Source organism: Notothenia coriiceps, unplaced genomic scaffold, assembly GCF_000735185.1.
Source record: "Notothenia coriiceps isolate Sejong01 unplaced genomic scaffold, NC01 NC01_scaffold00004483, whole genome shotgun sequence".
NCBI classification, from domain to species: domain Eukaryota; kingdom Metazoa; phylum Chordata; class Actinopteri; order Perciformes; family Nototheniidae; genus Notothenia; species Notothenia coriiceps.
The window spans coordinates 510,894-529,061 of record NW_011337184.1 but is presented as its reverse complement, the minus strand read 5'-3'; the positions used below and the strand labels follow the sequence as shown (position 1 = coordinate 529,061).

General features: G+C 39.7%; 1 protein-coding gene across 1 annotated transcript; it reads right to left on the bottom strand.

The window, feature by feature from the left end:
* Nucleotides 1-1,630: 1,630 nt before the first annotated feature.
* Nucleotides 1,631-18,105, bottom strand: bco2l (beta-carotene 15, 15-dioxygenase 2, like). The gene is made up of 12 exons (XM_010767519.1): nucleotides 18,039-18,105; nucleotides 10,895-11,072; nucleotides 9,984-10,195; nucleotides 9,422-9,537; nucleotides 9,180-9,282; nucleotides 8,264-8,404; nucleotides 5,340-5,500; nucleotides 4,773-4,943; nucleotides 4,091-4,222; nucleotides 2,706-2,888; nucleotides 2,427-2,537; nucleotides 1,631-2,169 (listed from the first exon to the last, which is right to left on the bottom strand). The coding sequence occupies exons 1-12, from the start codon at nucleotides 18,097-18,099 to the stop codon at nucleotides 2,053-2,055; spliced, it is 1,686 nt and encodes a 561-aa protein (XP_010765821.1). The 5' UTR covers nucleotides 18,100-18,105; the 3' UTR covers nucleotides 1,631-2,052.
* Nucleotides 18,106-18,168: the final 63 nt, after the last annotated feature.

Sequence of the window (18,168 nt, the reverse complement as noted above, 5' to 3'; positions counted from 1 at the left end):
CAAGACCGTGAAGATAGAATGACAAATCTGGATATTGAAGACATTGTTCTTACTATTGAGGGAAATCAGAGCCTGTCTCTGAGAAGTGTGTCTAATATGGTGAATATAGATGATACCATTATGAATTCATCGGATATGAAATAATGATAGAGATGGCAGTCAGAGTTAAGACCCTGTACAATAACTTGTGCTTAGTGAGACAGCAGTTGGGTTGGCATACTCTCAGGGGTCGAATAAGAGCGTGGATAGTCTGAAACTGTTAATGCTGGAAAGGAAAAATGTGCATACTAATGCGATGCATGCACATTTTCTTTCTGCTGCAGTAAAGGTGCATTCACAAGTGATTTGGAAGGACTCTAGTTAGCGTGTTTAGCAATCATTCAAACTCCACCCAGGTCATTCCAACACATTTAGCCTTTAAAGTGTTAACTATCTAGAGCAACACATTGAACAAACTATTGATCCATGTGCTTAATGTCTCACCCTATAATACTTTACATTGAAAGGTTGTTAGGCAACATTGATAAGGTTTTGCTTCTCCTCACAGATTTGCGAAAAAAGGAAATTTAGCTTGAGATTTATCTGAAGGCAAAGGTCGCTGTATCTCTCTCGGCAGGTCATGCTCGTTGGAGAGAGTACTAATGAACCTAAGCATACAATATTTGCACACACACACAAACTCAGGAAATCACACAGAGCTAACGCATGACTGATTAGATTAGGAATTATGGGCTAATTAATGTGCATCTTGGGAGACCTGTGCAGCATGCTTATGAGGAGACACAGCCCAAGGCTGAGCAGGGAACATGACAAAAACATAAGTGTAGTTAATTCCCAGTATTACATTAATTACATGAATTCCCAACAGCTCTTTTTCCTCCCTGTTTTGTATTGAGTTCAGTGTAAAAGGAGAAGCAAAAAATGATATATCTGTGTGTGTGCACTGTAGTGTCCTGAATTATTTACGGATAGGTTGCAAAATATCTTTAAAACTGTAACTCTTGACTGAAAGTGTTTTTTTGAAATATTGGGAAAGAGAAAAATGATATGGGTCAAATAATATATGTGAAACCTCTCTGCTTTCACACAGACATTAGTGCCTGTATCAGGTGCAAAGCCATAAGTCATTTAAAATCAATCTATTTAAACCAAAGTGAGGGGAAATATAACTGATGGCTGCAGATACGGTGGAGTGACAGGTGCAGCTGTAGGCTCCTTCTTCCTCTCTGTGCGGTCGGTTCCCTTCACTCTGCATTGTTCCTTTGGCTCACAGTTTAATACAATGCAACAACAAACTGGTCTCACACAAGGTCCTACATGTCAGTGTTTATGTGTGTGTCAACTTTGTTTTGGGTTGTTTTGAGCGTATAAAAAGCGCTCCATTTCTGATATGACCTCCGCTAGACTCTCTGGAGGCTATCGACCAGTTAGATCCATTTGTTTTCCAGGCATTTCAGACGTTGTCCATTTCTATCACATTACTTTGACAGAAATTGAATTTCCTCTGATGCATTTTTATGTATCCTAAGTGCTGCACCGTTCTCAGTGGGAGTATAGCGTTTCCAGTGGCGTGATGATGCAAAAACACTTTGGGTTTATACAGAAAAAAGGGGGAAATGGGTTTTATTTCAATTTAAGTATTGACTTATGTTTTGTTTTATGGTTTTTCAAGATGATTCAAGTAGCAGTCCTTCAAAATAAGCGCTATCGGCCAGGGGCTCTAGACATCGTCTAAAGGCTGTTACAAAAGAGCATATACTGTAAAAACACTTAGAGGACACATTTTATCAGTGTGCTGATGCCATGCTGGGCTTTCTGTGTTGTTAGATTTCTATCTATCTGACTGTAATGGAAGTACACAGCGAGGACATGTACCTGTTCTTATCGAGGAGGCACAAACAAATGGGCATTTCCTTGCAGTTCTTATTTCTGTTCTTATTTCTTTTAGAGTTTCGGAATTTTAACATCAATGGCATAAACCATATTGATTTTGATGAGTGCTCTGTGGATAAATAGATTTAATTTTCCACAGAGCTCCAAACGGTGGTACGTCTAGCCCTTGAGGTTAAACACGCCGTGGGTCCCGTACGGGATATTGACGGGGACCTCTGCTCTGCCCAGCTCAGTGAAGGTCTTGGCATCCAGAATGAGCAGGAAAGTGCTTTTCTCCTGGAAACAGAAGAAATTAATTAGGTAATGTAAATAGACGGGTCACAGAACACCCTTTTCACAACAATGATAGGGAAAGCACCAAACTGTTGGTCTTCTCTATGGAAATGTAAAATTATTGTGATACTTTAATTACTATGTCAAAGTGCTTTGCTACATTCTAACGTCATAATGATTTAATTGATTGCTGTCTAAGTCAACATTATGTGCTGCTTCTGTGGTGGATTGTTTTGCTGTTGTGATTTTTGTGAACATACTTCTCTGGGTGTAATGATGACTGACAAGACTACCCCATCATCTTCCTCGGTAGCTTTGGGCGACGCAACAAAGACAGGCTCAGACGGGTACAAGCCGGGATAACGCCACACCTAGAAAGGGAAGATTACATGAACATCCCCTTCACTCGGAGCCGTTTCATGTTATAAAACCAACTCCCAACCTCCTGCTCTCAGTGATAGAGAAGCAGCAGCAGAAGTAACTTTGATGTGAACAGCTAACAATGAAGACTTCCTAAGAACTCTTTGATTAATAGAGACCTTAAGCTCCTTGGTGTGGACATCCATTTTGAGCAGGGAGTCACTGAAGCAGTGTCCGAAGCCGCAGGAGTAGAAGTAGCGGTAGGGTTTTCCGTTGTACTGGTCGTAGTTGATCTGAGGGAACTCGAGGCCCCCGTACTGCAGCAGCTCATCATCGTAAAGTTCCTCGTGGGTCATGTAAACCTGGAGGGTTATAGAACAAAGTGACATTTATCACTTTCACTCTAACTTTTACATACAAAAAGGCAACCAAGTAGACCTGACTTAATGTACACTGTTGCTGGAATCAAGGGCGTCACTTTGTGGTAAGAAGTGGTGGGGATAGGGGGTCAGAAGATTTAATGATTAAATGGTCTTCAACATATACACTTTTAGGCAATGTAAGGGAATCAGATTAACATATATATTTACCAAGATTGGGAAAAACAAGAACACTTAGTCGAGGAATGTTTGAAGTTTCTGATCGGTTTATTATTTCATGTTTTAAATTAACGTTTGTTGGAGAAAGTAATTTTTTCAGAACGTATGTTAAACATTTTTACTTTTTCGACAACATTTCGAAAAGTGGCCTGGAAATGTCCCCAGAGTAAAAACATGACACCTATGCTGGAATTAATATTGTATTTTTCTCTCAATTCAGTAAATGGATACCAGCACAAGTTGACAGAAATTGATTTCCGTATTGAGTTATAAATCGATTGCTTTATTTAAAAAATATATATCTTCCTTCAATTGCAATAACAAATCACTTTTTTCTTTATATTTGCCCTCAGGGACTGTGGTAGCCATGTTCACAGCTGTGTTTTCACTAATTCGTTACATGAACATCGCTCCACTCTCACTGAGGCTAGTGTCACTCAGGTAGTCATGACAACTAAAACATCACATTTCCTTTTAACGTTTCAGCTTTGTTCTGCCACAAGAAAATGTTGGACAGTGTGTGTGTGTGTGTGTGCGTGCGTGCGTGCGTGCGTGTGTGCGTTTGTGCGTGTGTGTGTGTGTGTGTGTGTGTGTGTGTGTGCGTGTGTGCGTGTGTGCGTGTGTGTGTGTGTGTGTGTGTGTGTGTGTGTGTGTGTGTGTGTGTGTGTGTGTGTGTGTGTGTGTGTGTGTGTGTGTGTGTGTGTGTGTGTGTGTGTATTAGCTGTTAAATGGCAATTGTTCAGTGGACTTCATGTTTATCTGCTGAACGTCATGAAGTAACAATCTTGTTAAAGTACCTTCAGTGTTTCAGCGCGCCAGATAATTGCACAGAGTGGGAGTGAATAGCTGTATTTTTCATGATTATAGGCCTCCATTTTGACTTGAAAACCAGTTTGAATGTAATGTACAGTTAAACATAATACTTTGTATATACAGTGACCGGACAGCACTCTGTTTAATCGTACCTCTTTTGCTTTTGTTTTCTTTGCTGTGGCTTTATACCCAGTGACAAGGTTTTGATCCAAAGGAGTTTCCTTGTCCACAGTCAGGGGTAGGACATATCTCCTCGGGAGGTTTCTGCACAACGAGTTGTAGAACTGCCAGATGAAATCAGACAGACAGACATGAAAAAGTGTGGCTGATTTGACTGAAAGGTGCAATGCAACCTCAGTAACAATCAAACCCAAACAGATACAAAACACTGACAAAGAAATCTGGCTTTTCTTATGACAGTCTGGAGGATGTTTTATATTATTTTCAGGTGAGAATGTTTTTGATTAAAGTAAAATTGCAGCACTAACTCATGAATGACAGAGAGAAAGTCAAATGAAAATAATGACAATCAGATAGAGAACAGAGAGACAAACAAATAAAGGGAGGCGGAAATGGCCTTGAAGGACAAAGCTGGAACCACAAATCTCAAAATCCTGATTCACGTTTCTTTATTTATTTATTTTTTGTAGATAATGATTTAAGTAAAAACTAAGTTGATGAAGAAATTAATGATAATGTTAAAAATGCAAACCGACATGTTAGCAGACAAATGGTGGCATAATGGTCTAACAGAAACACCACTATATGACAATCAGTCACGATCATTTAGTTAGAGCCAAAGATACCCTTAACCTCCTGCTGACATGTATTCACCTTGTCCATTTCCTCTCCGGCGCCTCTCCTGAGGTTCTCCAGTGTGAAGTCTCCGATGACCTCACCATCGTCCCCGCAGCACATGTCCATCACCAACATCCCGTTGTCTTCAAAGGCATTGATCTGATGCAGTGTGAACATGGGGGCTGCCCGGTACCTCACCTCACTCTCCTGTGGGAACAACCAGCAAAACATTACCAAAATGACAAAGGATAATTAATGCTTTCGAATAAACAAAGCTTTCTCTTTTGTTGGTTATTTTTAACATTTGAGGACAAGCCCCCTCCCACACACTGCTGTTATAGTGTTGTACATTCACATTATGAACGTTTGATATAGTATGCTTAATGGGTATGCTGTCTAATGAGATGAGAAAATTGAGAGTAACAATGTATGAGGAAAAGCTACACCGTCAGAGTGTGACTTCATCAAAATAAATAAGGAAAAAGCTCTGCCAGGCGTGAAGAGATTAGCTCGCAGCTTTCCTTTTTTTGGTTTCTGGCTATTCAGCAAACGTGTGTTTTCTACCTCACACTTTCCTGCGTGTCTGCTGCCGGATTAACTCACCTCGCCAGTGTGCTTGTCGACCAGGTGGAAGATGGTTTCGCACTGAGGCTCCCAGGTCATGACTTTATGAAAGCTCTTTCCTTGGATTTGATACAGCATGAACTTCAGCAGGTCCAGCTTGATCGGCTGCTCAATGAACACGATGTAGTTCTCCGACATGACTGGAGACACACGGGAGGACATTTATTCAATACAAAAACACATTATTGACACGTCTTTTTAAATCATATGTCAGTAACATATTACATTACATGTTACTTGTTAGACACTTTTATCCAAAGCGGCTTACATACTCAATAATATGGACAATTCCCACAGGGGCAATTTGGGGTGAAGAGTCCCAGGGACACAACGACATGCTGATTGCAGTGGGGTTTGAACCTGTGACAATTTGATCCGAACACCAACGCACTAGTCCACTGCGCCACACAGCCTCTCTCGTATCATATATCATGTTTTGAAGCTTGACTAATCAAGGCAGTGTCAATCATGTTAGGCCTGTCTTAGCATGGGAACCAAAAGGGTCACGCGTTCTAGTGGGACCAAAATACAAAGTGCAGACAGGTAGAGAGGTGCAAGTTCGCCTCCAGTTGACTGCTGATGTGCCCTTTAGCAAGGCAAAAGAAGAAAAAAAACGAATTGGCGCTGAACCATTTGTGGCCTCTTTGCTCTGACACCTCTCCACTGATCATGTGTACGGGTCGTGTTTGTGCATGTGTATATGTTGGTGCTTCGTCTGTGACGTAAAGTAAATAAATAAAAAAACTGAATTTCCTCTTTAGGATTAATAAAGTAAATTCTTAATCGTGGTGGGATTATACATTTCAGTTAGATTTTTGTATAATTCTTTTATTGATTTTGACAAGTTCTTCTTTTATCATTACCCCACATATATCATTACATTTTCACAAACGCATCAAGTTGGTGAGCTTATTATTTCAAGGACACATTAACTGTCAATATTATTTCAGTAGTTAGTTAGCTGGGAACCAAATTACAGTCCGGGGTAAGTGGTAGGACATTAATGTCTTGATGTCAACTGAAAATGACACCATTATTCAGGATGATGTGAGACGGATTTTGTCTTCGTTTTATCCCACAGGCCATAAGACTGTTAAACTCCTGAGCTCTGTGAACTGCCTTCTCCTTCATATGTTTATACATCTGTATACAGCTAACGTATTTATTTATTTATTATAGCAATAAGCAGCGTTTAACTTTGCTTTATTTATATTTCAGTTTCTCCTTGCACTATTTTACGATATAACATATTTACACTTTTCTACCTCATATATATATTTATTTATTTCTTATCTTGACATTGTTGTGTTAGGTATATTTATTTTGTACTGTTGGAGGAGCTTGGGACTTCATATTTTCATTGCCAAAACCACGCTGCTTCTATTGTATGACAGCAAAGCCTTTGAATCTTGAATCATGTTGGACAAGCGAAAGAGTGTTTACATAAATGATAAATCCTTTTTTTCAGAAGGCCATTGCTACTCTGTACATTTGAAAAGCTAAAACATTTCTGTCACAGCACCGACCTTCGAGACAAAATGTTGTGCTACTGTAGCAGATACACAGTTCAAATAGGGGCTAAACATAACCCTTTCCACTGTAACTACACTGACAGACGTAATTAGGTGCTGCCTTGTCTAACCGTAAAATGGTCCACCACTTTTGAGATTTCTTGGAGCCAGACAGTCTGGCAGAGAAAGGGTGGTCTGCCGGAAATATACACTGAGATGTTATCAGGGAACTGGTGCAGTACAACAACCAAACATTGTGCTACATCAGGCAGAACAATGAGGATGTGCTGGCGTAAGCCGATTGACATCAGCTCACATGCTTCACTATCAGTCGTTTTTTTAATCAACTGCTTGGCTATCAGCTGACCAGCAACATCCAATCATATCGTTACAGGTAGTTGAGGTAACTGGGACATGTCTCCATGCTTTAATGTTCAAAAAGCTCTTTATTTCTCTCACACTGCCTGTGCTGCAGCACCTCTGTTCACCCTCTGTCTGAAACCAGAGCCTAGTCTGCTCTGATTGGTTAGCTGGCCGGCTCTGTTGTGATTGGCCAACCGTTTAGAGATGTCCCGCCCCTTACCCTTTCATGTAAAATGTCTTGGAGCGCTAGCCAATAAAAGCGTGAGTGTTACATAGTGATGTCACGATGTACGGAAGTAAACAAAGGAGCCCAATGGAGGCGTTTCAGGCGGAGGGGGGAGGGACTTTGGGATTTTAGCCTTTGCAGACTATTTACATTCACAAAAACATACATAATAACTACAGGAAAGGGAAATACCCCAAAAAGATTTATAAGCACTGCTCCTAGTACTAGACTCCAACTTTCACTGTGTGTGCATGTGTGCTCTGCATGTGTGAGCATTAAAGAGGGGTTTCATCTATCTGTAACCTACCTGACTGAAGGCATATAACAGTAAAAGCTGATTTACAAAAAAAAGCATCAAACACTTTTACACACTTTCTACCAGCATCTTGGAAGCCTTGCTTTTTGGAGTTAAGCAATGGAAGAAACTAGAGTAGAAAAAAGTTATAATTATGTCTTTTCTAACAGATTAAATGTTTCTAGGACTGACACAGAGGGTACGAGAAAGTGTGTACTTTGAGTGTGAGTCAGAAGCAAAGTTATAGACAGAGAGAGATAGTGAAAGCTGAACAGAAAGACAAAGGAGCTGTGATTGTCAAAAAGAAGCAGGGCGAGACTAGAATTCAAATGAGTAATTAATAAGAGCACGGGAAAAAAAGGGTGACTCTCGCCTTCAGTGAAATAGACTTACCCTGTCAGTGCGGGCGGAAAACAAAGCCTCGCATAGAACTCATTAATTCCACTTCAGTTTACATCCAACATGCAACTTAAAGAAGGTCTTTGTTGTACTGAAGACAGTATCTCACCAAAGCTGTGATAATAAGAAGGTTTCCTGGGTTCAGCTGCACGGATGGAGCAGATCACTGTGGCTCCAGTCAGATCTGCTGAGTCCTCCTTCGCTGCGTTCTCCTCAGGAGGAGGAACACGGATGATGTTGTAGAAGAAACCTGAGGAGGACCAAAAACAAATGATGTTGCACAGCATTATTTGGGATAGATAGCATAAGGATATTTATGTAAATACTGATAATGTTTGGTAGGCAAGCTTGGGAAGTAACGAATTACATGTAACGGGATTACGTATAAAATACAAAAAAACTTTATTCTCTTACAGTTAGATACAAACAGACGTATTTAGATTACTGTTAAATGTCTAAATATTGGGGATATAGCAGGATTACAATGTTAGGAAAAAAGAACTGAGAGAATATTGTGGTTCTTGTTAAAGAAGTATAAGTGAATCTATACGCCTTCTGCCTGAGTTTGCTTTATGGTATTCACTTTCTTTGGTACTTACTTAATTCAGTAGGTGAACCGATTTGTTCATGAATAGTGTCTGTAAGTGTAACGGTATGTTTGAAAGCATTTTCTGGTAGCTCAGATTTCATTTCTGCTTTTCTAAACTGTAGTATGTGCTCATGTGTTTCATTGCTGCGTTTAAATGCTTCAGGAAAGGCAGGTTTTTCTAAAATCTTGAGTAGAGGACACATTTGTTATACTAGATATCTTGGTTTCTTCTTTGCAAGGTTACATTGTCCTTTGATTATCAGGTAATCCAAAAGTAACGGAAAGTATCAGTATCAGGTTTCAATACTTTTATATGTTGGTACTCAGATTAGGTTGCTTTACAGCTAATTAGTAATTGCAACGGATTACATTTTTAAGTAACCCTCCAAACACTGTTGGTAGATAGGAAGATGGGAAGGGAGGAAACGAAGGTTACCGCTTTTTCCGAAGGAGTTGCCCATGTTGTACGTGGCTCCGTCACGGTCATAGTGTGGGTGAGCTGTCGCCGAGTTCACAGCAATGTATTGACTCCAGTCGACCTAAAACAGACAGCATCATCATCTTCCTTGTCCTCATTATCATGATCAAAAGTCGCCCACCATTCATTTTCTTTGCCCTGTGACCGTTTATCAGCACCAGTATTCAGAAGAGACTTTAATATCTGTTCCACTGACTCACCTTCTCCTTTGTCTCCAGGCTCTGTGGATCTACTCGTCTCATGTAGTTGGTTTCTGTGCTGACATAATAGTCTCCCTTGTACTTGACAAAGTTCACACTGGCGTTATCCGTGGACTCTGTTCACACACAAACATATCAGAGACATCTTAAATATAGAAGTCAAACTCACAGGAACCACTTTTTCCATCATTTTCTTCTGCACACACACACACACACACACACACACACACACACACACACACACACACACACACACACACACACACACCTTGTGCGGTCCGCTAACATCAAAAACCCAATATGATGTAACATAAGCTTTCATTAGACTGCTCAAGCGATACACAATACAGTCAAGGCTGTGAGCACTGAGGAAAGAAAACCTTAAGAAAACTTTTTTTTTTCTGACTATTTACTTGGCCTGTAATAAACTATCAAAGCTGGTGAGGTGCCTTCATGCAGTAATGAATTGGATAGTTTAATAATGCATTTGGCACTGCTGGTGATATATTATGCTGCGCTGAAATGGTTTACACATGGGAATATGCAAAGAAAACACACATACTAGGGACTGAAAAGCGTGAAAAGAAGCGTGCAAAGATGTTCTTGCAGGGATCGGGCATGGCTAATGTCCCGAACTCCGACACCACGATGCGGTTCTTCTCTGAGTTTTGGACGTATGAGTCACTTTGCAGGAAACGACTGCTGTAGGTGACGTTCCCATCGCACAGGTGGAACCGGTGCATCATGGCCATGCCGTCAAACCAGTGGGTGTATCTGAGAGCAAAAAGATTACGTTAAAGGTCACCTATTATGCAAAATACAATTTTTCATGTCTCTTCTACATAAACATGTGTCCCTGAAAGTTTCAGGAACAAAGATTCTCTCTCTCTTTTTGTCCTGATCCCTTTCTATAAAAACCTGTCTGAAAATGAGCTGATCCGATTTTGGCCACTTTATGATGTCATAAAGATTTGTTGGCTTGTGCAACCATCAGCCAATCAGCAACCAAGGTATATTATTATATATTNTACCAAGCATACGTGCATTGTAGCATCCCATAAACCCCTCTAGGAGGAAATGCAGGTGATAAGGTGTGGGGGGGGGTTACCTTAGTTGCTGATTGGCTAATGGTTACCGAGCCAAAAATCTTTATGACATCATAAAGTGGCCAAAATCTGATCAGCTCATTTTCAGACAGGTTTTTATAGAAATGGATCAGGACAAAAAGAGAGAGAATCTTTTTTCCTGAAACTTTCAGAGTCTCTTTCCACAGAGGGGACACATGTTGATGTAGAAGAGACATGAAGAAGAGGGGACACATGTTGATGTAGAAGAGACATGAAGAAGAGGGGACACATGTTGATGTAGAAGAGACATGAAGAAGAGGGGACACATGTTGATGTAGAAAAGACATGAAGAAGAGGGTTTTGCATAATAGGTGACCTTTAAAAGTAGTTGTTTCTTCCGTATTACCTGTCCTTCCCAAACTCAAACTTCCCAGGACCATTCCTCAAGAAGCTCCCATTGATCCATGTTGGGATGGTTCCCTTGATGGTGGTGGGGATGGGATCAGGGGTCTCCTCCACAGACTGCACCAGAGGGGCTATGCTCTCCAGCCCCTTGCCCGGCGGACATTTCTGCCCGCTGGAAACTGAAGAGAGGAGAGGAGGGTTGTTTTAGTATTAGTATGCTGTTCAATCTTTGTCAGTGGGTCAGTGGTTCTTATCCCACCCCCTGCACTCAACATGTCGACAAAACTAAACCTTGAGGGAATTTTAACATTATTGAAGTGTATGTCACTTTGGTTTATGTAATACACGTGCAGCAGCTGAACTCTTGGCCCACCCCACCACCCCTCACCTCTCTCAGGTATATTCCCTCATCATGCATACACTAGGCGTGGTGCAGTTAGGTTTATGGGACTTTGCACGACTGGGAATGAGGAAGTGATTTAAGTATGTAATCTGTTATTCACTCTTGCGGAGACATGACCTAAGGATATGAACACCATGGTTAACAACAAGCAGCTTTATCTTCCTAATTAAGTTGAATACAACACGATCATGAGACATCTGAGTGTTAAATTAACAGAACATTACACTTTCAAGCCTTATTCACACAACTGCCACTTTTTTTTATGCTATCAACAGTTTAATCAAATAATACAACATGTGAATAAAAAATTGTTGAGTGAAAAAAAACGGTAGGAGCAAAGGCTGTTTAAGTGTTTGGAGATATTGGCTTTTATGTTCTTATGGCTCGTGGGGTCATGCACTTTGAATGACACCTGCGTTATCTACTCTCATCTTTTATCCAATAACCAATTCCCATTTCTCACTTCGCCACACATAATGGCGTTTGTAAAATACAGTAGTAGTAACGTGATTAGCAAAAGCAAATCGCTCCGGCTCAATACGGAGCCCACGCTGAGCTCAGGCTTCAATATCACAGTTTTTGGACGACGTGGATTGTTATTGCGGCCAATCAGTTGAGGCAGAATTTAGTTCGTTCTCATAACACTGCTACAACAGACTATCAAAACGAGGATGTGCAATAGAGAGATAACCACTGCAGGCTTTAACAGGCTATCTGTATGTAGACTGTTTAAGTTTTGTTTGTGATTTCTGCATTGATGCAATATGTGCTGTCATTTCTAAAAGGAAGGGTATTCCATGTGTTTTCCTTCTACTGCATTCAAAATGGAGTCTCTTGAAAACAAAAGCTGTGAAAATATATTCAGGTATCTTTTATCCAACACTGTTGTTTAACCACACTTGCAAGATTGGTTTACTTGTAACATGTCTTTGTTTAACAATGTTTTCTTAAGCCACCAGCATTTAGTCTGAATGAGTAAGTGTAAAAGTAAAAGGTCTTGTTGGAATACATTTTCAGATTCATGCGCACCTTTTTTTAATAATCCGCTTTTCATTTGTCTGTGCAGGGACCTTGCAGTCAGTTTTCTTATTACATTTAAGAGCTGAGAATGACTAAAAGCTGTTAATTAGACATTTTTTTTCTCCAGCGCTGATTCAACAGGAGACCTTGGAGCAGGAACAATGGAATATGCCAACATGTCCTATTGTAACTACAGCTCTGATTTTGAAACCCAAGAAAATACAATTATGTCTAAACCACATTACGCACGTCATGGTGTCTCTGTGTGTGTGTGTGTGTGTGTGTGTGTGTGTGTGTGTGTGTGTGTGTGTGTGTGTGTGTGTGTGTGTGTGTGTGTGTGTGTGTGTGTGTGTGTCTGCGTGTGTGCGTGCGTGTGTGTGTGTAATTCTATGCAAGATTCGATGCTAATGTTATTATCTGTGCTTTAAAAAGAGATACACCAAAACGCTATGAATGTCCACACTTCGATGTGTGAATTGTTAATTCAGTCAGTCATGGATTTTCCCCAAAATCAATAACAATGAAAAATGGCTTCTTGTTTTGCATTCATGTAGAAACAAGACTAGAGAGAAATCAAGCAGATCCTTAAATGCTTAACTCAAAGGAATTGTGTATTCACGTTATTGTGGAATCATATAAAACCGCTATCAAGCTAAAATATTCTCCTCTTTTAAAATGATGACTAGTATTGTTTTTTTTTACTATTATCCCAAAAACAAACGTCTTTATTTTTGCTTCACAATCATATTCTAACAAAAAACATCTGGCAACAGGGTGGTGTGTACTCACTGCTGCGTGTCTGAGGCTCTGCGGTCGTGGACATGGCTGCTCTGACTGCAGATACCATCAGACACAATGCAGAGGATTTATAAACGCCAGAGGACAACCTTTAAACCTTTGGTTTCGTCCCAAGATAAGGAAGGTGAAACAACAGGTGTGGGACAGAGTCGACTGTTATTAAACCGACAAGAAAAGCAGCTTGATTTCATGATGCAGGTCACTGTTAGCATAGTGAGACATAATACATTAGTGTCCACTATGTTTGTATATGTAAATGTATGCAGAACTGCAGGACGGAGTCCAGAACCAATTTCCTTACGGTGGACAATAAAGTATATCGTATCGTATAAAGTTCTTAAAGATGCAACACAATTAAATGGTGTCTATATCGGTTCAAAAATAAATATTTGATTCAATTGTTATGCTTAAGACTCAAAATCTGTATGTGTTATATTAGTATATGTTACTTTTATTATTGCATAGTTCTTATTAATAGTAAATGTAAAAGGTATCTAATGTCTAATTCCAGCACCAGACACTTTTTTACGCTGCTATGGACAATCTTGCACTGTGTACATTCCCTAACATATTGAGGTGACTGTTATTTTGTTATTTTGTATTGATTGTTGTGTTTTATCTTAATGTGTATATGTGTAAATGTGTCTGTTGATTGTATATATAGAGCATTTACACATTTATGCGTATTTATATATTTCTATTATTGTATTTTGTATTCGGGATTGTTGGAAATGTTATTTTGATCTCTCTGTCTCAAACAAACACACTGGCAAATTGACATTAAAGTTGACTTGACTTTGAAAGTGTTTATTTGTATATGTTGTGTTCTGTGTGTAAGAATGACCTTTAGACCTTTGGCATTTTATCAACGTACTGGTCCCATCTTATCTCACTTTCTATAATAATGCAATTCAAGATTGCTAGTATCACACATAGGTGTCACACTGCAATCAGGGCTCCTACACGATTTTGTCCGGTTAAATAATGTAAAATATATATAATTTCCGAAGATATTGCAAGCAGGATTGATATGCCAAACCTGTTGCAATGTCTGCAAAAAAAAGTGCAACAGTAATAAGGATTTGTTTAAGACCCTCAGTGATAATTGGCCATGCAGGATTGTGTCGGTGTGTCTAATTCTGATAATGATAGCGTTCAAGTTATTTGACATTGCATGCAACACCCCAAGCACTCCTGCTAACACATCCCTGCTAACGCCTCTTAGATCGGAAATAGTTGTGGTTGTTCCAAAACCAAAATTACACTGAATCACTCGTCATACACTGTACTTTGAGTGTGTATACGTGTAAAACATGTGTGAATGAAGAACAACAAAACTAAAAGAGGGACCGCTTTTAAGTAGAAACCACACTTATATGTATTATAAACATGAAAATACCTGAGGACAAAGAAATATATAAAAAAGGTCTCTTAATTGTTTATAAATGGTAAAGGGTTTAACATGAAAAAAAAAACAATCACAGGAGACTGAATGCCAAGTTTAGGTGATTGATAATAATTGTGTCTTCAAAAAGAGGGCAGAGCAAACATAATTTATAATGAAAATAGATATATAAAATGAGCAATTGGAACCTGATCATACAGGCATAAACACTCAATCAATACAAATAATGATATCTAGCTTTAAGCTGTTTTTAACACACTATATCACTGTATGTGGTTGGACAGGCTGCTCCTCTCTCCCACTCGACATGAAAGGAAATTAAACCTGGCGTGTACGTACAGGACCTGTAGGAAGACCAGTTGGGTCATGATGTGCTTATGAGATTCAATTAAATCGCTAGTTCCCACACAGGAGTTTCTACGATATGATCAACTAAAAAATGCTAGGAAGAACTGAATAAAACCAGAGTAAACAAAGACATCAAAAAGAAATAAACATATGCAGCAACTATCAAAAAGCGAAAGCAGGGAAGGCCTTCTGTTAACATCAGGAGGAAGGATGATGATAAAAGCAAATCAGCAGCAGACAGCCAGCCGATGTTTGGATTTACTTCAGCCCGCCGGCTCAAAAACCACCGCCTGTGGCAAATAAGGCTGCCGCTGGAAAATACAGCTGTGTCGTTTTTTTCCGAGGCAGAAAGCTTAACAATATGGACGTTAGTGAGCTCAGAATGTGCTAAAGCATAGACTTTAGCACAAATCAAAAGATCCTGCATGCTGTACATTGTCATGGTGTTGATGTCACAATCATATTTATACATTATTGCAAAATCTGTCTCCTTTGCTCCACGTCCAAGTACAATGTTTGCTGCCGTAAACCTTAAGTGTCATCAGGAGTTCAGCTTTTCTGTTCTGTGAGGGAAAACCTGCTGAAGTGTACCTGCTACAAACCCCCGGGGGGCTTTCAGTTGATGAGGTGTTTTGCTTTGCTAAGCCATGAAACTAGTCTCATCTCAAAAGATGACAGGCTGCACCTAAACATATTTCAGTGGCAAAGAGCAGATGTCGGAGATCAGAGGTTTTCAACTCAAATCGGAGATATTTCAGGTCAGGGTGATTAGGTTTCGCTGTAAAAGTAGCATTACCTATAGCTAACCTATTACCTATTCTGATCCTGTCCCGTTTTAATGTAGTCGTATAACTACAGCACACACGTCAGTTCATTATCTTGTGTCATCTAGCGCCTTCAATTAATACACGACGTTTAATCAGAAAGTGGGCGAGGGGGGGCATCTATTCTGGACACTGCAACACGTTCAACTGTGTTTTGAAGAGTTGTTTTGATTGGCTTTCAATTAATTGCATATTGCACCTGTATGGAAGCTTCTCACATGCACTGTGATAATGCTTTCACACACAGACAGAGAACATTTAGACACGTAAGAATCACAACCCTAATATTAGTTTGTTGCTATCGTTGCTTTTTAAGTGTTTTTTTATCCACCTATCAAACATTATCTCCAGTCTGTAAACTATGGGTAGCTAACCACTCTTTGAAAATAAGATTTAAAAAACAAGCATGATTTATAGAATGGTTTTGTAGATTCAGCTGTCAGATGTTGTTAGGTATTTCTCGTAGTGTATTAGAGTATCTGACTATCATTTCCAACATCAAAGATTAGCTTGACCTCCTTTACAGATGCTTCTGTACAACCTAATTAGATTCAGAACTGATTCCTTAAATGCCTTTTTTTATACAAAGCTTGAATGTAATTTCGCTCCAGACAGACACAAACATGTAGCATTAAATATGTCTATCTTAAGGTAAAATAATGCCACTTAGGCTGGTGTCTAAACAGATAAAGTGTCCCATCTAGTGGTGAACTGGGAAACTAAAGGATTCATGAACTGAACAGAAAATCCAGTCTGAAGAAGTCTGATAATTGTGTATTTCTTCTCCTTACTGAAATGCTTTGTAGTACAACACAATGTTTGTTCAGAGAGGTTACTCCCTCTAAGCAACGTGTGGCCTCAACAACCTGATTCTGTCTGAGCTGATTTCAGGTCCTCATTAGAAACACCTTGGGAATCATTTCAATCACTTTGTGTTCAAACAGTGACTTTCATTCACCACCTTTGCTGCCTCCTCCTCATAACACCCAACCTTAATTGTGCCATGTCACACCACCCAAGCAGTCTCTTACAGATTAACACTTCCAACTTGACATTTTAATATCCCTGAAATTGCTCCCTAGTCTCATAACTTAATCAAGTTATTAGAACAAGGCCATGATGAACTGGACCAGTGTTTCAAACCACCATTGTTTCCTACTTCTTACTAAATTGACTGTATTTATATAAAGCTTTATCCATTCTTTATGAACCCTCAAAGCAAGTCACCATTAACCCATTCACACCTCATTCCTACACAGCAGTGCCATTTTCACAAGTAAGCTAACCGTCACACACATTCACACACCGTCGACCATGCCTCAGGACCACCTTGGGGTTAGGTATCACTCCAACATGTTGGCTGATTGAAAGACAACTCTACATACTACATCGAATAATGCTAAGAATATCCGAATCAGAATCGGTTGTATTGCCAAGTAGCTTCACACTTACAAGGCATTTGCTTTGGTTTATATTGTGCAGACCAAGACACAGAAAGAACAAAACGTAATTAAAACAGTACGGTTATAAAAGCCATTTCAAAAAACGATTTTAAGACTATTGCAACAAATACAAAATAAAGACAATATTTACACAGCATATTATTATGTGAGAAACAGAGTACAGTACAATATAATAAAATATGACTAATACTATATATTCAAAGTGAAAAGCTGTGCAGATTGAAAAAGAGGTAGTGTGGAGAAGAAATGTGCAACATAGATTTACAATATCAAAAAGAAGATAAGCTGTTCCCAGGATGTGCATTTAGTATGTAGGCCTAATGCAAAATGTTTGTCTGGGGGTGATAAAAGTCATTGGGGGTCCTTGTCAATGAGGCCGGTAGCAGACGGTGAGAATGTGTATGTTTGGTCATGCATTATCTTTCACATTTCTAGCGCTGCGGGACTCAGTAAGAATCTAAAGAAGTCAAAGATTGTGCTGCCACTGTCGATATTTTCTGCACCGATGACACCAGCTGTTCCTCATTGTCCCGGTTATGCATCGCAGTAATATCCCCTATATTGAGTTTTGTGTCACATTTCTGAGAAAAACAGTCCAGTACCTTCAATCCAGATGTTGGCTCACCCATGCTGTTATGCAAGCGTTTAATACCAGGTTTCAGGGAAGAGACTCTGTCATGAAAATTAGCAAAGGTGAGATTGAAAACAGAGAATAATGTGGAGCGGTGTGTCTTCTCCTCCAACAGCTGTTGAAGACACACACATAACAAGCATGTACAAAGAACATGACTACATGACTACATGTATCAGCATATATGTAGCATGCATAGAGGACACACTGTAGCTTTACATGAAGGTCACGGGAAATGTTCCAGAATACACACCTGTGTGTTTCGTCCGCCACCTAATCTGCGCTGATCCTCGTCGCCATTGGTCCATCCCCATCCCCTGGAGGCCATGGCAAACCAATGGGAGTGTGTGCTGCCGCATTCAGAGCGGGTGTTGCCCGTGGTG

Excerpts from the sequence above, each read along its gene's own strand:
- bco2l (XM_010767519.1), bottom strand. The coding sequence starts at position 18,099 with ATGGGGATGGACCAATGGCGACGAGGATCAGCGCAGATTAGGTGGCGG. Across the intron at positions 9,538-9,983 it reads TTCACGCTTTTCAGTCCCTA|AGTCCACGGATAACGCCAGT; the intron begins GTATGTGTGTTT and ends GTGTGTGAACAG. Across the intron at positions 4,944-5,339 it reads TCGACAAGCACACTGGCGAG|GAGAGTGAGGTGAGGTACCG; the intron begins GTGAGTTAATCC and ends TTGTTCCCACAG.